This window comes from Buteo buteo, chromosome 9 (genome assembly GCF_964188355.1).
Source record: "Buteo buteo chromosome 9, bButBut1.hap1.1, whole genome shotgun sequence".
Classification (NCBI taxonomy): Eukaryota; Metazoa; Chordata; class Aves; order Accipitriformes; family Accipitridae; genus Buteo; species Buteo buteo.
Genome location: NC_134179.1, coordinates 14,496,709 through 14,515,496, shown reverse-complemented (window position 1 = coordinate 14,515,496; position 18,788 = coordinate 14,496,709). Strand labels below are relative to the sequence as shown.

General features: G+C 38.7%; 1 protein-coding gene across 4 annotated transcripts in view; it reads right to left on the bottom strand.

Moving 5' to 3' along the window:
- Window positions 1–18,788, bottom strand: part of PLCB1 (phospholipase C beta 1) — a 412,787-nt gene that overhangs the window by 97,720 nt on the left and 296,279 nt on the right. For all 4 annotated transcript variants that reach the window (XR_012651612.1, XM_075035449.1, XM_075035451.1 and 1 more), the window contains exons 11-14: window positions 17,810–17,967; window positions 13,475–13,557; window positions 6,652–6,736; window positions 5,981–6,158 (exon numbers count right to left, since the gene is read on the bottom strand). Coding sequence is in view for 3 of the 4 variants with exons in the window: in XM_075035449.1 (XP_074891550.1) it covers window positions 5,981–6,158; window positions 6,652–6,736; window positions 13,475–13,557; window positions 17,810–17,967 (504 nt within the window). In the remaining variant the exon portion in view is untranslated. The remainder of the gene's footprint in view (window positions 1–5,980; window positions 6,159–6,651; window positions 6,737–13,474; window positions 13,558–17,809; window positions 17,968–18,788) is intronic.

Below are 18,788 nucleotides of genomic sequence, written 5' to 3'. Positions count from 1 at the left end.
GCTGTTGTAAAATGTACACGGTGCATCTTAAGAAGACTCTGGAAAAGAAGGTTTAACTTATACTGCATTCACCTATCCACACCTGTAAGACTGACAGCTCTCCCTGAAGATTTTATTCCACAAACCTTTCAGTTTTCTTCAGCAGTGGCAATTTTATTTTGGCAGCACAAAAATCTAACCACTGTGCAGCATTCCCAAACACTCTGGAGAATGGTAATTCAGTCTCCGTTCCTCCTGTCAATTTAGGGTCTAATCCAAAGCCCACTGAGTCAATAAAGAAACTCCTCTTTGTTCCAGCAGGACTTGAATCATGCCCAGTGGGCCCCTTCTGAACATGGAGAGCACACGATTTAAATGAGTGTGCCTTTCACAACCAAATGATGACTACCCAGGCTGCATTTCCTTCCAGATGCAGATGTTGAAATGTCAGGCTTTTATTCATGAACACACTTCTTCCTGAACATTTCATTGAAGAAAATAACATGATTGCTCAACAGGCTCAAGGGATGGCTCAGGGAACCTCAATACATTGCAAAGAGCCAGCCGAGCTCTCACAGGATTTGCAGTGACAATCTTTGGATGGGAAGCTCTCAATTGATTTAACCATGCTGGCAAAATAACACTTTGAACAGTCCACAAAATGGGGGACATGGGGCAGATTTCAGCCAACTTGCACTGCTGAAGTACTAGGTAGATGATAGCTTGCTCTTCCTAGAAGTGTCCAGGGAGGAAAGTACACAACACATTATTCCTTTATTTAAAAATATTTAACAGGAAAACTCCCAAGGAGATCAGATCTCATTTTCAAGTTCAGCATCAAACAGCAAAACCAGGACAAATAATACACAGGACTGCAAACACAGAATAAAAATTAGTAAGTGTTTTAGAAAGCATGACTACATCTGCATTGCCTTTCACCCAGCAGCATGGTATTATGCTTAAGCCCAACCTTCTTTTCCCGTTACACTGCTGGGACACAGTCAGAGCAAGCCTTGGCCAGACTGAGATGATGCCTGTGCTGCGGACACCTTTGTGCTCACCATCCCACAGTGGTGCTGGGATCAACCCCATGCCATCACTCCCATCCCTTCCCAGGAGGGCACAGGCACTGTGTACCATAAATGCATGTGGGCTGGCACATGCAGCTGTGCTGCAGGTCAAGTCCAGTGTGTAAATGTAAGCTTATCTAAGGGACAACTAGCTGTAATGGCATAACTATTATTTACATTTAGGTGGGACTACAAACCCAGGTCAGGACAGGACCTCTCCATGATATGTGGTATACAAATACAGTGAAAATAGAAAGCCCTGCTTCAAAGGCTTGCCCTCCAAGTACGAGACAAGAGCCTGCCCATGGGCAGAGGCAGACAGGAGAATAACAAGAAATAAAAAGATGTTGCTCCTACCACAATAGGTAAGTTATAACACAGATACTGTCAGCCACTCATAGGCAGAAAGACACAGGAAACTTCTCAGTGGAGTAATGGGGCAGTTTCAAGGATGTTTTCAAGGAGCTGCCCCTAGTGAGTGGAGCAGCATGGGGAAGGCATAAAAGTGCTCATTGGCCAACGTAACAAGTGGACAAAGGAGGCTGAATCCCAGCTGATGGGTAGGGGGTTTCACCACAGTAATACCGAATGGAAGATGATTAGGAGAGCCGGGAATGACAAGCCAAATCCCTATTAGCAAGGGTTGAGGAAGTAGAGTGCTAAATATTATCCATTCTCACCATGCCTCAGCAGCGTGACAGATATTGGGAGCTAAGGAAATAAAGGTTATACATTGCTTGAAATTCAGAGGAATTTGGTAATCTGCTTTCTCAGATCCCTTTAATATAACAGCCGGAATGGATTATAAATGTGGTACTTGCTGGTGCAGCTTGTTAGCTCTAGAATGTTTAGGCAGCCCCCAGCATCTTGATGGGGAAATCACCTTTTGGTTTTTCCACAGGCTGTACATCATCAGCATTTGCTAATTTTTAAAAAGGAAGAAATTAACTTCATTCAGTCTGCTAAAACATTTTACTTTGTAACAGTGGGCCATGGCTTCAGCTGGCATGCAGCAGCAATGTACTGATGCATTTACATACACTGAGCCTAAAACTTTTAATCCAGTTTTCTATTTAGTCACCATGAAACGATGAAGCCAATTCTACCCTCTCTGTTTCCCCGTGACTCTTTCCTTGCAGCATCCACTACTCTGATGAAAATGTCATCCTATCAGTTAGAAATTAACAATTTGCTTGTAAATTTAAATACTGTTTGTCCTGGTTTCAGCCGGGATGGAGTTAACTGTCTTCCTAGTAGCTGGTACAGTGCTATGTTTTGAGTTCAGTATGTGAAGAATGTTGATAACACTGATGTTTTCAGTTGTTGCTCAGTAGTGTTTAGACCATGGTCGGGGATTTTTCAGCTTCTCATGCCCAGCCAGGGCACCTGACCCAAACTGGCCAACAGTGTATTCCATACCATGTGACGTCCCATCTAGTTCAGGAACTGGGAAGGGGTGGGGGGGCAGGGATTCGCTGCTGGGGGACTGGCTGGGTGTCGGTCGGCGGGTGGTGAGCAATTGCCCTGCGCATCATTCGTACATTCCAATCCTTTTATTATTGCTGTTGTCATTTTATTAGTGTTATCATTATCATTATTAGTTTCTTCTTTTCTGTTCTATTAAACCGTTCTTATCTCAACCCAGGAGTTTTACTTCTTTTCCTGATTTTCTCCCCCATCCCACTGGATGGGGGGGGGAGTGAGTGAGCGGCTGCGTGGTGCTTAGTTGCTGGCTGGGGTTAAACCACGACACTGTTCAATTAGCAAGTTTTGGCTACTTCCAGTATAGGCCTACTTTTGGTAAAATGTATGTACCTGCACAACTGCCACTGTTGTTTTTGCAGTGTAATCTAACTTCCTTGAAAATCTTGCCTACTTACTTGCATTCATTGTGCTAAAACAGCCAGGTCCAAGATGCTTGTTTACCAAAATTACAATCTATGTCACAAGTAGTGTTTTCTCAGAAATGGTTTTTCTGCTTTGCTGTACCTTTAGGGAAAGCTTTTTCCACTGACAGATATTATACCTACTGAAGTTACTTTTTACATCAGTTTCAGGAACATCTTGCAAGCCATTCTGCAAAGCTTTTTTCAGAATTGTTTTTTTAACTATTGCTACTATATCACCACCACCTAGCTTTTATATGGTATGTTTTATAAATGTATCAGAAGAAAGGTTTATTTGGGTTTAAATCTGACCTCAAGCAGTGTAAGACACAGCAAAGCCTGCTATCAACTGAAGTATGAATCTGAGTCTTTTTTGCACCGCTGTGAAAAACCTCATTTAAAATCTCAAGAAAGCTAAATCAGTACAACTTTCTCCTGGAAATCAGTAGTAATTCTGACAGGAGCTACACAATACAATACAGTTATTTGAATAACATGCCCAACTTGCTAAATGTAAAGATTATATTGAGGTTGGAGTATTGAAACACTTTGTGTTAAGAAATGTTAAGAATTAGGCTTCCTTTAGTGAGTCTTTCACTGCATTACTCCTCTTGTGCTCCAGAAAGGAATTGGTACTGGGTATAGAGGAGCATAATGCTTACGGTGCTCCAGCATTACATGTTGCTGATATTGAGATGCACCTAAGGAACAAGGCATTGAAAAGAAGGGTGTCATGGTGACTGTTGAGCACTGCCCCATGGAACCATGCTCTTCACTGGGTCTTGCCACAGCAGTCTTATAAAATGGTGAATAATTTTTTTTTTAAATGTTCACAGACAGAAATCTGGCATCTGATTTACAGAAATGCTGCGTGCTCATAACTGTAAGCTGTAGCTGAAATCTCTGGAGCTGTGCTCCGAATACTTAAAAATTCAAAGTATTCTTGAAAAATCAGATACTGGATATTCCTTATCAGTCACCCCTAAACCGTTCTTAAGCCCTCTCAGACTTGCCTGTCCTTAGATAAATTTGGCTTAATATTATTTCACTTCCCACAGGTATTGTTCAGATAAACTCACTGCTGTTTGTCAAGTGCTCATATGCAGCCTGGATACCCCCACAGAAATTCACTGCAAGATGAGGATGCTACATCTAGGATCAAGTATTGAATGACAGAGAGAGAAAAAATATTGACTAACTGCATTCTCCAAAAGAGGCATAGGTCCTAAAGGAGAAACAATGGCTAGCAGAAGGATTACAAGTAATATATTCCGGCAGTCACAGATGAACCAAGTGACCACATCAATTCTGGAATCTCAGTTCTAGCATTTTCTATTTGTAAGTGTTCATCTTCACAATCTACAGTTAACAGAGGTTGTTATTTTGGTAATACAGACATAATTTTCACAGTTAATTTGTAAAATTACACACTCTATTATGGGACTGACTCCCCTGCCTTGCATCATCATCAACATCTAGATTCACAGCCCAGGTCTTTTCCTATATAAGCTCATAGAGAGGCTCCTGAAAGATAAAGCTGTTACCCTCTATGCAGATCAGGCACTCAGAAAGCAAGACATATACTTTGCCACTGGGTTCTCACTATGTGCTGGTAACAAAAATGTAGAGTTAGGATCCCAGGGCTGATTTCAAGTGTTGGAAAGGAGTCAGTTGGCATACACACACTTATTTTTCTGTTGCTTGGGTTTTGACTAAAGCAAATCAAGAAAACAGTATTAAATCACTCCTGACACCAGGATGAATCTTCCTTTGAAATCCAAGCCCTACTCCAAAGCATGCCCTTTTCAAAGTTTCTTAACACAATAGTTGAAAAATCTTTCTTTGCTTCTAATAGGATAAACAGTGTTATCCACCAATACAGCAGGATTCTTTTTTCTTTATTCAGCTTGAGGCAAACTGCCAGCATGAAAAATTTCAGCTCAATTAATCAGTTTAGAAAAAATTACAAACAATGGAAAAAAGTTTTTTAATGGCAAATGGTAATGAACTTATATTCCAGTAAAGCTTTCAATTTGCTCTATAAGTATTCTACTACTGGGGAATAAATGTCTATGCTTTTAGCAATCCAAAATTTCAGTCTTACAAGGAAGAAGAAATTCTAGTGCAGGGAACAGAAATTGGGCTGGGAATCAGTATATACAGATTTTGTTGTTTGTCCTGCTGCTAATCTGCTCCTGTGGCTTAGAGCAAATCCGTACTTTTATCTTTTTCTCTGCACTTCTGTCTTTTCTAGTTAGGTTTCAAGCTCTTCAGAACAAAGACCATCTCTTACTAATTTTTGCATACCAACATTCACAATGGTCCCCTGCAGATCATTAAATTATAGTAACTTTTCTATTTCATTTCTGATTTTAAAAATTCTGCTAATAATGAACAAGTCAAATGTAATACACTGCTTTCCATTGGCTACATTCCCTACAATTCCTGGTGGTAACAAATATTTGTTTGCAGTAATACTTTTGCCTGTTTCTATCTCTGGAACAGAAGAACATTTTATAGCACTTTGCACAGAGGTCTGTGATGCGTTCCCAACTAATGCAAGACAACAGAGGGTTAAGCCTTGCCTGCCCAAGGAACAGATATCTCATTCACAGTTACCCTAAATCTTAAGACACTACAGAACCACTGCAGTTCTCCTGTGCAATGGGTTAAGTCCGAAAGGGCACCAAATGGTAGGTACATCTCTGAGGCAACAAAAATCAGAAAACATTTATATTTGGTATCAGGCTTGGGCACATAGAAAAGGCACCCAAGGGTGGAGGACTTGGCAGCTTGCTCTACTTCCTAAGCAGTGCAGATAAATGTTATTACACACCACTGAGCTTTCGGTCACTCTGTAAGTGATTCCTCAGCCATGAGCCTTCACAGACTCCTGGATCAATGACACTTAGCGTTGTTTCCTACGGAGTAAGGCCCACACTGGTGTACCTTTACCTTGCTAGAGCAATGTAAATGGACTGAATGATAGCTATAATTAAGCATTTGGGTTTTAGGGAGAAATATATTTGTAGATTCAATTCATACCTGCTCCAGGGGAGGAAGGTTCAAACATACTAGACGTATCACTGCACGTGTTGGAAGCTTGCTCTGAAAGCTTCTTTTTTGCACTTCCATCTGCAGACTTATGCGACTTCTTTTTATTCTTCACCAGAATTTTATACATTAAATCCATGGGGCTTGGAAGAGGAACACCAGGTTCAAGCTTGCAGGAAAAGAAAGAGAAATTTATTACAACAACAAAAGAAACGAGCTTATGGTAATTTCTTAGGGCCCACATGGTGCAAGATAATTTTGTAACCTCTATAAACCCTGTTAAAATGAAATGTATTTTGCACAAGAGGTAATCTCAACATTAAACGAAACAGGGCTACTGAGGGCACTTAAGAAGAAAAGAAAAATGCTTTACGAAATGTCTACCGCAATAACTGAAATAAGTATTAGTTCAAATATGAAAGCCTACATTATAAAATGGCAGCTATGAGCATCAATTGCATTTATAAGATTACAATTCACTGTATCAGAACAATCTCTGCATCAGAAATTATATGCTTAAGTCACCAACAGCTCACGTTGTTTAAACCTCTCCTTTAGACTCTGTTTTGAAAGACCGTGTATGAAGAATGACACAGGACTGAAACACTTAAATAACAATTCACACAGATCTTTGTGATCTGATAAATACCAAACCATATTACCGGGTATTTTTCCAATGGATCCATAAGCAATGCATCTCCAAATATTAATCTGCAGTACTCTGCCATTTTTGCCTGTTGTTTAGGGCTAAAGGGGAGAAAAGAAAGAAAGAAATGAGTCCTACTAATGCTACAGAGTGAAGGCAGCAGTAATGGAATATCTAAAATCCCTAAACTAGATATAATTTCCCGATCCAATTGCTGTGAATTTTTCAGAGACCTAGATATATCATGCAATTATTCCCATTCCTCTGATAGAGCTTATCAAAAGGATCACACATGAAGTAAAGGCACTAGTCAATTGAATAATAGTGAAGCTGAACTTTAACATTGAGGTATATTTCCCCATGCACTTAGAAAATAAAAAAATGAGGGTGTCAGTTGTTACCTTTAGGGAAATAACCATTACGTGAATTTGCATCTTTCAGGCAACATTTTTATTCGAAGTTTAAATATTTTCCTCCTTATGTTACTTTCTACATATGCCTGGCACTCTTCTCACACACATATCCCCCCAGCCCCATTTGGATATTGTTCTCTTTTTGTCATACCTGATCTGGGGCACAAAACCCAAAACAGTTACACAGAAAGGAGTCTCCTGTGCAGGTGTCTCTGTTAAATTTCCCAAGCCAAGTGTACCTATCGCCTCACTCAGCATGTCCATAAGGCACAGCCATACAGAAGAAGGGGCAGAAGACATTACTTGGGTCTCAAAACCAGCAAAGCTGCATCAGTTATAGGCACCGGTAGAGAAGCAGCTTGTTTTACTGCAGATTTCTAAAATGCAGTTAGTTTTACTGCCCATTTTCTGTTAAAACGCAGTCCACTTTCCCACCCTATTTGTCAGCCCATGTGAGGTGGGTGCTGTGCCTGTGCAGCGTGACAGCCCGTTCAGGCGCAGCCCTGCCTGGAGCTGCAGCTGCACCTCTGCACTGTGCTCCACAACAAAGCAACGACCCATCTGCAGACCTGGGCTGGGTTTGCACCAAAAGCTTGCACTGTTCTCACCAGCTCACTCAGAATTATTTCCCCTGACATATCCTCACTGGCAGAAGTCATAGCGTAGATGTAATTGTGCTACTGCTAAGATATTATCTCAGTTTGGAGAATTGCTGTAATAAGTGTTTTTATATGCATACTATTACATGCGGCATGCATGTTATGTGTATATAACTGGGACCAAAATATCAGGACAGTCGTCTTAGTGGGGATCTGGATGTAATAACAAGCTGCTAGGTGGAGCTACTCAATGATCATTTTATGCTTGTTTGGGTATGTGGTCAGATTCCTTTTTTAAAAAATTTTAAATTTTATTTAAAATCAGGTAAAGTGTCAAATTTTACCATAGAAAATTACTTCAGCAGTTTTCACTACATCCTCTAGAAGTAAATTGAACCTCAGTAAACTCGGCTTATAATCAATTTTCCCAAAGTGCAACCAAAGAATGAAATAATTCCTATATATCAGTGATGGGAGTTTTAGGACTGAAGACAGGTTATACTGCTTGGAAATATTATCAAATCATCTTAAAATGCAGCTCATTGCTACAGTCACTCTCTAATCTTAGACAACTGTGTATTTTTGTAATATGTGCCTATTTAAAATCTGTAACATCTGAGCTTAGGTACCTGTAAAAGTTTCCTTTTTTGACACTCTGTTGAGAAGTGTTGATTAAAGGACAGGTTTATATTGCTTAATATAACTTCCTCAACTATTGTTAATTATGATCTGTGTATCATGGAAGATACATGGATGATATTCGCGGTTACGTTACCATGGAGCTATTTTTCATGACAAAATAGAGCTGGGTATATAGGAAAAAAGGAGTGCTCATTTTTCTCTTGCAAACCAAGAGTACAGCCACCACTGTGTCTCGTTTGTCATTAGCTACCAGCTGAGCACCTGGCACTGCAACTCTTCCTGGGGTCAGCAAGGCCAAACCAGAGCTGAGATAAAGGCTGGGTGGCATTTGAATCAGAAAAGGTAATTTCCCTGAGATCAGCATTCTGGATGTCCCTTGAAGCAGATAGGGGGTGAACTGGTCATTAGCTCAGTCACTGACAAAATATATTGTGAGGAGGCTTTAAATTATTCCACAAAGCTATGCAAGTGCTTCATGCAGTTTAAATCACTACAGCATTTCATTAATGCTTTCTTTTGCATGCAGCCAATTCTGCAAAAAAAAGCTAAAAGCCACTTTTAGCTGAGGATGGAAAATTAAGATGAAGACGAGCAAGGCAGTGGAACTAAGAACCCACAAGGGAAGTGACGGGAAGAATAGATCAGGCTACGACAGTGCGTTAGCTATTTCTAACCGCCAGCTACGAAGGAAAATAAAGGCACCTCACTCTAGTAAGCAAGCAGACTAGGTATTTGCTATCAGTCTAGGGTCATTATAGTGAATTTTATTTCCGACTTTGCCACCAGTGTATATTTTGAATAGACCCATGCTCTTAGAACCCAGAAAATTCAAAGGACATCTTCTTGAATCAAAAGAGCACAATTATTGAAATTGTAGTAATTAGATGTGACATCAGCATTTTTAAATGGGCACATCAACTCCAGAAACAACTCTTGATATGAATCCCCCCAAAATATGCAAGAGTTAGATCTAATAAATTTCAAACTATCACCACAGCTAGAACAAATTCTTCTGATCTTCTGTGATTACTTACATGTTTACCTCAAAGAGAGCACAGTAAGAACTTTCATTTTTGCAAAAGAGAAAAATGTAATGCAACACTATTTCTGTTTAGTGTATACATTCCAATGTCACTGCATCCCAGCGGCAGAAAGAGGGAAAAGGAAAGATATGTGAAAAACTAATGTTTTTCAATACTATAAACCAATCTTGCAGTAGTAGAAAGGCCAAAGGAGGAAAACCTTGACGTTACAAAATTACTTGTCTTTGTGAACTGGACTATATGCACAGTTATTTTTAAACGCTCCTAAGAGGGAATAAAAAATATTTAGGAGTACCAGCATTTAACTGAGTGGTAGTTTTTTGTGTTCTCTCTCTCTCTTTTTTATATATACATGTAGAGTTTCAAGAGATAGATCATTAGTAATAGTATAGATTATGTATTACTATTACAGTAGTTTAAAAGCTGGAATATCAGTTTCTTTTTATTTTCCCTTCTTTAAAAATTATGAACCAGAGCAACAGATTGAAATACCAGCTTTTCTACATCAACATATTTCCCCATTTGTGTTACGAAACAAAAAAGCAGGTATTTCCCAGTCCACATCTACTGTTATTGGAAAGTCTCTCAGCATTCATGTATTGTAATGAGAATTGATTGCCTGAAAAGAGCTGACTTCGCCTTATGATTTTCACTGTGCAGACATGGATGGGTAGCACATAGACTAATTATATATGCCCCCAAAATGTGCCAGGGCAAGGGAAGATAAAGTGGGAACATGATACCTGGAGATATGGAAATACAAAGAATATTAAGAAATGTTTTCATTACTATTATTGTACTGCTTGTACTTTGTTTTACTGTGTTTGTATTATGCCTATTATGAAAGTCAATCACAGAGGCTCTTTGGCACTACTGCATGACTACTGCTCCTAACAATATATTATCATCACTTCTACAGAGATCCTTCTTCTGCATAAGACAAAGACACAGACACTTCCCAGAAGATTCTGAAATAAAGTGTAGGAAGAAAAAGTGATAAAAATCCTGTTAATATTTGAAATCACAATTCCAGCAAGAAACCAGCAATATGAATAACTGTAATTAAATTTAATCTTGGAAGCAATCTTACATGGATACTGCTCAAGGATCACTTAACCTTTTTGCTATATCATCAGTACAGTTCTAATTATAGAGTGTCTGCTTTCAGATTTGCAGATTGCTTATCTTCTTGCAAGCCCAATTTCAAACGTCAAGGTCTTCTTGAGGTCTTTTCAATGTTTTCAAGGCACTTTTCAATTTTTTTGATAGAACCACATCTTTTCTCAGTACTGTCTTTTTTTCATTGTGCATGTTTTCACTTCAATATAAATGATGGTATATATAATATTTTATATATTCTAAAATCCATATGCTTGCCCCTTTTTCTAAACTTTTTATTGTATAAAAACAGGCAAGAAGAAATATACTACATAGTGGAGTTATAGCAAAGGAAATGAAAATTCTTCACGTGCTATACAGACATTAGAGAGAAGTCCTTCTAGGAAAAACATTGAAAGAAAGCAAAATGAGATTATTAACACTATGTGCTAACAAGTGATTTGTTCCCTAGGTGGACAAAAAGTGTTAAAAATATTCTCATGAACATAAACCAGAAGGAAGAAAAATGGCATTTTAAGTCCAGTGGTAATTAACATTGTCACATGTATGGTGGTGATGTAAAACTTATTTACCTCTGATAATCGCAGTCTGTTTAAAAGTCATGAATAGAGAACACAAGCTAAAACCGTATTTCTATTTAAGCCAATGCCAAAATTTCCACTGCTTTGTATGGGACCAGCATTTCATACATGAATACTGATTCTTCTAAGTTGAAAGTCAGAAGAAAAATTTGGTCACCCAAAAGTAGAAACTGATGTCAGAAGATTTGTTTGACAGCAATTCTATAAAAACACTTAGCATTTTTTGTTAATACTCAGGGCAAAGCCCATCTTTTAAGATCCAGGAGAAAAACAACATTCCAAGTAAATGAAAAGACAAAAGGAGCATTTCATGAAATTAGGTGAAGGTTTCTGTGAGTGGCATGACTAATTGCAGATTTCTCTAGCAACTAGTGAAGAAATGAAGAGATAATTGTAGCAGTTGGTAAAATAACTAGAAATTATTTTCAGCCAAAGCAAAATTAGAAATCATACTCATTAAGTATGATGATTTACTGCAGTAAAAAATAATAAATAGCAATAAAGCCTCAGAAAGAGAAAATACTTGATACTGTTTTCGCAGACTTGCTTTGCTAAAAACCTATGTCATAGCAATGCATGGAAAAGGACATCAAATAATACGCTTAGGGATAATTCATTATTCCATGACTGGAGTTTTCTGAAGAGAAAGGTTCAATGGTTTCTGCGGGGCAAATTCTAAAGATTGGAGTAATGCAGCAGTAAGTAACTGTTCCCTTTTTGACATGTTCCTGCAGTATCACATCACCTTTAGTTTTGACAATGTTTCATCTTACAGTTTTAAAGTCAGTTTTGTATGTAACTTATATCTGACAGGAGTTTATATTACACAAGTATTTACTTCTTTACTTCCCTAAAATAGAACAGATCTCCCTGGAATAGTTGAAGATTTAAGTCTTAATGACTTTAAAGGAAGAAAAATGTAACCCTTCTGGTTAAAATAAACTGGACGTTGCTTTTTCTCTGCCTTATAGTAATGCAGTGAATGTATATTTTAACAAAAACAGAAGAATGAATACAAAATATAATACATTGAAGAATGATGGTTGAGATCTTTTCTAAAGACCAGAAGTTGCATTTGGAAGCACTGAGAAAAGCATTGCAAGTTAAAACCTACAGCACTAGGTGAGCACAAGCAAGTCCAAAGTGATATAACTTACACCAAAAAAACCAGAAGGGACCAATTAGAGAAGGAAATTAAATGCAGTATCTGTGTGGTCTTTCAGAGGAAGACAGAACTAACTAAGCAGGATTTAACAGCTAGCTGTTTGAATCATAACCATGTGGCCTTTAAATGTGTGCAGAGCAAGCACATAATTGTCCAAAAAAGGTAGTGTAAACTTATACTGTAAGACATACAGGTAGTGTTGGTCAGCTCTCAGATTTTAGATTTTTCCACCGACATAATTTTTGATCAGTATTGTCACATCTGTTCTTAAAAACATTCTTACATAGCTTCTTCTACCAGTTCCTTCCCTTAGGACATGAATGTTCTTCCTAAAACAATGGAAAAGCAGTTAGCCCTCACCCTTTTCCTCTTTAAGAAGCAAAAGTGCCAACATTTTTTCTGATTTGTATTAAATCATTCATAGCTGCCCCAAAGATTACTTTTTACTTCACATTAAAAAAAAGTTTCTCAGTCCAAACTGGCCCCACAAGCATTCAAAATGTTTTCACAGCAGAAAACAAAAGGCGAAAAGGCAATTGAGGTTAAGGCACATGTTATGTGTCAGTGTCACCCCACTTTGAACCATGTGGTCTCTACATTCAAACCCAAAGTTAATGTCAAACTTTAAAAAAGAAGAATCAAAACTAAAATAATAATAATAATAATAATAATAGAAGATAGATCACTGGGACAAATTTAGAAGTGTTCTCACTTATTTTTTCTTTTCTTAGACAGAAAAATTGTCCTTTCTTTGTAACTGAAAAAAAACCAAAGAGAAAACAGCTTAGGTAAACTGGTATTTTTTGGTAGAAAAGAAACAGTTCCTGGCCATCCATACCACCTGTTTCACAATCCTAGCTAGTCTATGGTTCTGGCCTTTACTTCCAGCACATGAGAAACAGACCAAATTCTGTGTACTGAAAATGCTTATAGCACAGAATAGGGTCATAAGCAGGTGAAATATTGTTTCTTTTTCTTTGAAGTACCACTACATTCCAGCAGGACATACCAAGACTGTAAAGCTAACGCAATTTGTCTCACATTTATTCAAACTTTCTCTTTCATACAAAAGGTTTTAATTCAGGAAGGTTTTTTTAAGAACATGACTGATTCATTCTGATCAACTTGGTTACTTAAGCCAATACAAGTTTTTGCGGGGTAAGAGCCGTTGATCATGTCATATAATAAAACTGCCACAAGTGCATACATAATTCTGTGCTCAGACCTTACAAAAAAATGTAACAGGAAACATACAGGAAAACATGGTAATTACTTACGAATCCACATGATTTTCAAAGGAAAGGAGGATTGGAAAGGGTGATGTCTTAAATGCACATTCAGCAATAGCTTCTATTACTTCCTAAAGAATCAAAATACATACAGTTACAAATTTATGTCTCTAAAGAAACAGCATTTTGTCTTTGAAGACGGAAAAGACCCAAAGAGGTCTGAAATCATGCCCAAACTGCCTGAAATCAGACCTTCCATTCTTAACATCCCAGAAAGCTCCTGATGTAGTTTTGCAGCAACCAAATTTTTCAACCTGAACTGTAATCAAATCTCCAAAATGTCTGATGAGCCTCAAGCACTGCATTTCCCAAGAAATGACTTATGTCTGCCTAAATCAATAGTTTAAATTTAAGACTTGGTCTTTGTGTGGAGTTGTTCCATGCCTGAGGCTATGACTTTCATGAACTATTCTGCATAATAATAAAAATGCTCTGACAAATGCGTGTCTTCTAAACATCAGCAGCACAATCACATATCCATAAAATCCTTAGTTACTCTGACTCACAAGTTTTAGTTCCCTCTTTTTTTGATGACAGAAATCTCTTTAAGGCAAAAGAAAGAAAAAAAGAAAAAACATTACTCAGTTACAACAGTTGGCGGTGTAGTAATCATCAAACAGAGGGCTCAGAAACTGAAACTGTTTCCTTTCAGCTCTGATGGAAAATGGTAACTGTAAATCTAGTAGAGAAATCATTTGATAACACTAATTTTAGTGGGGTGCATAATACAGTAATGCACTCACTGTTACAAATCAGTCAATGTTTCTCTATTGGTGTGACTCTGTAACAATTGGAACACAATTGTTTTTACAAAAGAACTTATAAAACACTGAAGACTTTCCATATGTAGTGATGTCAAGCTCTGGAGTTTGTAAGAACCTGTAAAGCCTGCTCCCTCCCAAATCACAAGGATGACTAAAAACTAAAAGATTTATTTATTTTAAACAAGCCTCCTCTGGGGATTCCTTTTGTTCATTTTCTGTACTTTTAAAAGCTCAGTTGAGAAGTGTAACAGCAAGAAATCCGCTTCCTAAAATGAAAGCTGAGCTTCTGGTACATTCCTCTGATGCTGGGTTGCAGAATCCAGAGCTGGAAGCAAAGCACAATCCATCTCAAGATTTGCTGATATGAGCTAGGATACAAACAAAATTTACAGTCTTCATGTAAGCAGAAAAAACACAGCTCCTGCACAAATTGTTGTAGTATCTCTTATAAGATGAGAAACTACTGCTCTCAGCACACACAGGTGGTGAATGACTATATTTACTAAACTGCAATCACCAAATATTTAAATGCTTCATGTATCACTAACCATTCATATACTTCAACTAAGACCACTTCTAGTCTTTAAAGAAAGCAGATAGGCAAAGCATTTATTGGAAGAATAATAAACGGTGCAGAAGGCTGGGTGAAAGCAGGTAGGAAGCTGCAGTTTCACAGCAGCGGTTCTCCCATGGGGGAACGCACAATGGAGTGATTCCTGCTGCACACTTTCTTTCCAGCTCCAGTAAATCACTAAGTGCTGGTACCACCCTAATGCTGTTCAGAACCGGTGGGATTCTCAAAAGTATCTAAGGCAATTTTGCCATTACAAGGGAACAGCAGTGCTGAGAATTGGGTTGCAAATATTGAGTCCTCCCATCTTGATGCTCTCCACCCAGATCATTAGCGCTGGCTTGGTCTCCACCCACCTGCACCCTCCCCGTGGTTATGGAGCATCATGCAGGGCTTAAGAACACTTGAGGCTGGATATAGGAGGTACTGCTAAAAGCAGTCTTGAGGCCCTTCTTGCTCCTACACAGTGCTCAAGCTACGCAATAAATCCATAAATTTATTTTCAACTGCCCTCTCAACTGCAAGAAGGGATGAAACCCATCATGAATGGGGAAATAACCTGAAAGAGTAAAATCAGGATTACACAGATGAAATCTGAGGATGAGAAGCTCAGGCATGGGTTCAGTGGAGAAACAGATATGCTGCTGATTCAGTCTTGCACTGCATTCAAATGTAAATGCAAATTCTCTATGGTCAGAGAGGAACACCATGGTAAGTTGCATACTTTACTCCAGCTGTAGAATGACTCACCTGAAACAGGTCTTCAAGGTATATATAAAGTACACACGCACAGATTCCTGATTATGGCATGAAAAATATTGTTGGTTCCCTATAAAATCTCACCCTGGCAATAGCTCACAATCTGCAGCTGAGAAAAACCTTACTGATTTCTGTATGTCATGAAGCAAGGTAAAAACCAATCAAACAAAAAACCCACAAAACCTCCAGCAACATGATGATGGGGAGTATATATTGCTTCTGTCTCCACACCTCAGAAAGCCTATCTGAGGCAGGGAAAACTGACAGACTGAACAGAAGCATTATGTGCCGTGGTCATGCCGAAAGTGTGAGCTGATAAATGATTCAGTGTTCAAGACCCAGTGATCACTCTGAATTGATTCACACACTTCTGACACATTATTTCACTACCATTTTGCTCCTCCTCAGCCGAGCAGTACACTTTGAGTGTTGAAAAGAAACCAGCAGTCAATACATTTTTACGTTTTACCTTCTGTGTGGAGAAAAAATACTTGCCCTGAAGTGACAGATGAAATATTCCTTAGTAGGTTTAAAATACCTTCCATTATCTCTCCTGTCAACACAATGCCTAGGGTTGAACATGTAAATAACCAGGGATAATCCTCATTTCTGCTAATGATCCTTTTAAGAATCAGATTAACTTTGTTTTAAATTCCTGCTCATGACCAAAGGAGTTGAGCCATCTTCCTTAATTAAAGGACTTCCAGTAATCAAACTCTATGCCTACAAACATAATTGGCTTCATATAAACATAACTGAAAAGTTAACAACAAACGTGCAAGAACGTTGTTTTACGTTTTCCTGTGATTAACTCATCAGTGAAGAGTTAGACAAAACAAACTGAAAAAACAAAGGAGTGTTCTGGTGTAAGTGAAACTTGGTGTTTTGTCTGTGTGGCAGTATTGTTTGCTTTTTTTCCTAAAGAAAGGCACTAGAAGGCAAAAAAACCCCAAACCCAACAATTCATGCTGTAGCTAGTAGAGAAGCCACACCTAACACCTGTAATATAATCAAATTCAGTAGTGAACATTTTTCCACATTTTCTTGCACACAGGTAAGTCCAGAAATGCATTTCTGTGGTAAGTTAGTGTCTCAGATAAACAAGAATTATTTCTTCACACTTCAAAAATGATATCCTGATGTATCATTATAAGCTGTGCTGACTACCGATCTTAATACTATAGAGAAACACCTCCATCCTGCTCCTCTTAACGCCTTGGATCAAAACCATCTTTAAGAATTCCAAGAAGATAACAACTTAAGGTTATTGCTAAGGGTATAGTATCTACCTTTTATTATCAAAAAAGGAAACGGAAGATGAAATTCAGTAATATGGCTGATATGTTTAAGGTCTAAATGGCACAAATATCCCCTCACAATCTCCAAAGACACTAATTTTTCTTTTTCATCCTCCAGTGCTTCAGATCTGATACCAAGTATCAGGGATAAGAGTAACACTGCACACACTGTTATCAATTTTTTTAATTGTGAATATAATGCTGAGTGTCTGGACCCTGTAGATGGGACCTGCCCATCTGGGCATGAGTAGCCTATTCTCTGCTCATAGGAATTTAAAGGCTTGCAAATTGCAGAGATTTCCATGATAGCTGCTGTTTTCTGCTTCAGTTCAGCACTTGTGTCTCCCACTCCCACTTACCAGGCAGAGAAGAGAAAAAGAGTATATTGACGCATTGCTTATCGCTGTTCAAATTCTTGCAGCCTTCATCTCAGCTCTCCTCCCTGCCGCACGCTATGGAGCTGTAACACAAACCAGTCCTTCTTCCCCATCCTTCTGGCTCCAGACGCATCCATAGACCCATTTTACACTGTGTAAAACCAGTTGTGGTGGCAACACCTGGTCTTTCAGCCCTGACTGTGGTCTACCCGTTTCTCTCCCTGTGAGATGTGCTGCAGGGACATGCACAGAAGTATGGACCTGGGCACTGAGCCCAGGCCTCAGATGGCACAGGCTATGACACCATATAATCCCTTTTCTTTCAACTGCCATGATGACCAAGAACCTGTTCCTGTGCAAGGTCCAAATACTGCAACTCTTCCAATGATTCTGCACATGCTCTGAAATCTCCTCCTAAAACATCTTTTTGCCCTCACATTTCTCTTCCCTACCACCTACGCAGTAATGTTCTAGCAAAGTATTTGTGATGCATTTTACATGAAAGAAACTGCCCCAGCTGAAGCCAGCTACACCTGTGTGCTGTGTTGCTGTACCTTGAAGGATATTTCAGTTGTCATAGTGAATCCATGTGTAATGACTGGCTCTTCTTCAGCTGTTCGTCCTTTCCAGCAGTCCAGCTCCACACAGCGGCAGCCTGACAAAAGCACTTGCCGATACATCTCCACTGATGAGTTACCAGCCAGCTGTCCAGCTGTGACAGCACAAGAACATGAAAAAAGGAAAGTCATTTTGGGCCTTGGGAATAGACATAATCTAATAATAATTAAAGTTAACAGCATCTTTTACCCTCAGCTGAGAGGAATAACACTCCAAGGCATACAAAAAGCAGAACATCATAATGGAAATAACTTAGGCAGAGTCAATGTCATGGTTTGGATTCTAGGTTTGGGTTAAATTGCTGTGAGTGAGGATCAACAACCAAAACTGAAGCCAACTCAAAAACTTCTGATAGCATCAAATGCATAAAATAAAATAAAATAAAATGGCTTAGCTCTAAAAGACCTTGTTATCCTTTGACAAGCAATGTGAAATTCAGAGGTGACTCAGGACAGCAAGATCACATTTTCTCATAACAAGCAATGCAGTTTAATACAAGATAAAACAAACCTCCTGCACAGTCACTAATGGTACCATTACTAGGTCTCAAATCAATATTTAATACGCTAATCATCGCACTGAGCTGGTCAGTTAAATTTCCTGATGTGATACTGCATTATGTAGGGAGAAATTTAATTAAACTACCAGTTTCCAACAAGGCCATAACATGAATCTAAAAATAAACAAGGAAAACTCAGCTTTTCCCAAACTCAGGAAGTATTAAACTCTCCCCCCCCCCCCCCCCCCCCAAAGCAAACCCCCAAAAACACAAGAAAGAAATCCAATTGTATTCAGGGAAGGATATGCAGCCAGAGTGTCTTCATCTGCTGTAACAGGTTTGACTCCAGTCATATGGATACAAATTTCTTGCAGCAGACAGGTAAAGATAATGGAAGAAAGGCTTAGTGCTTGTTT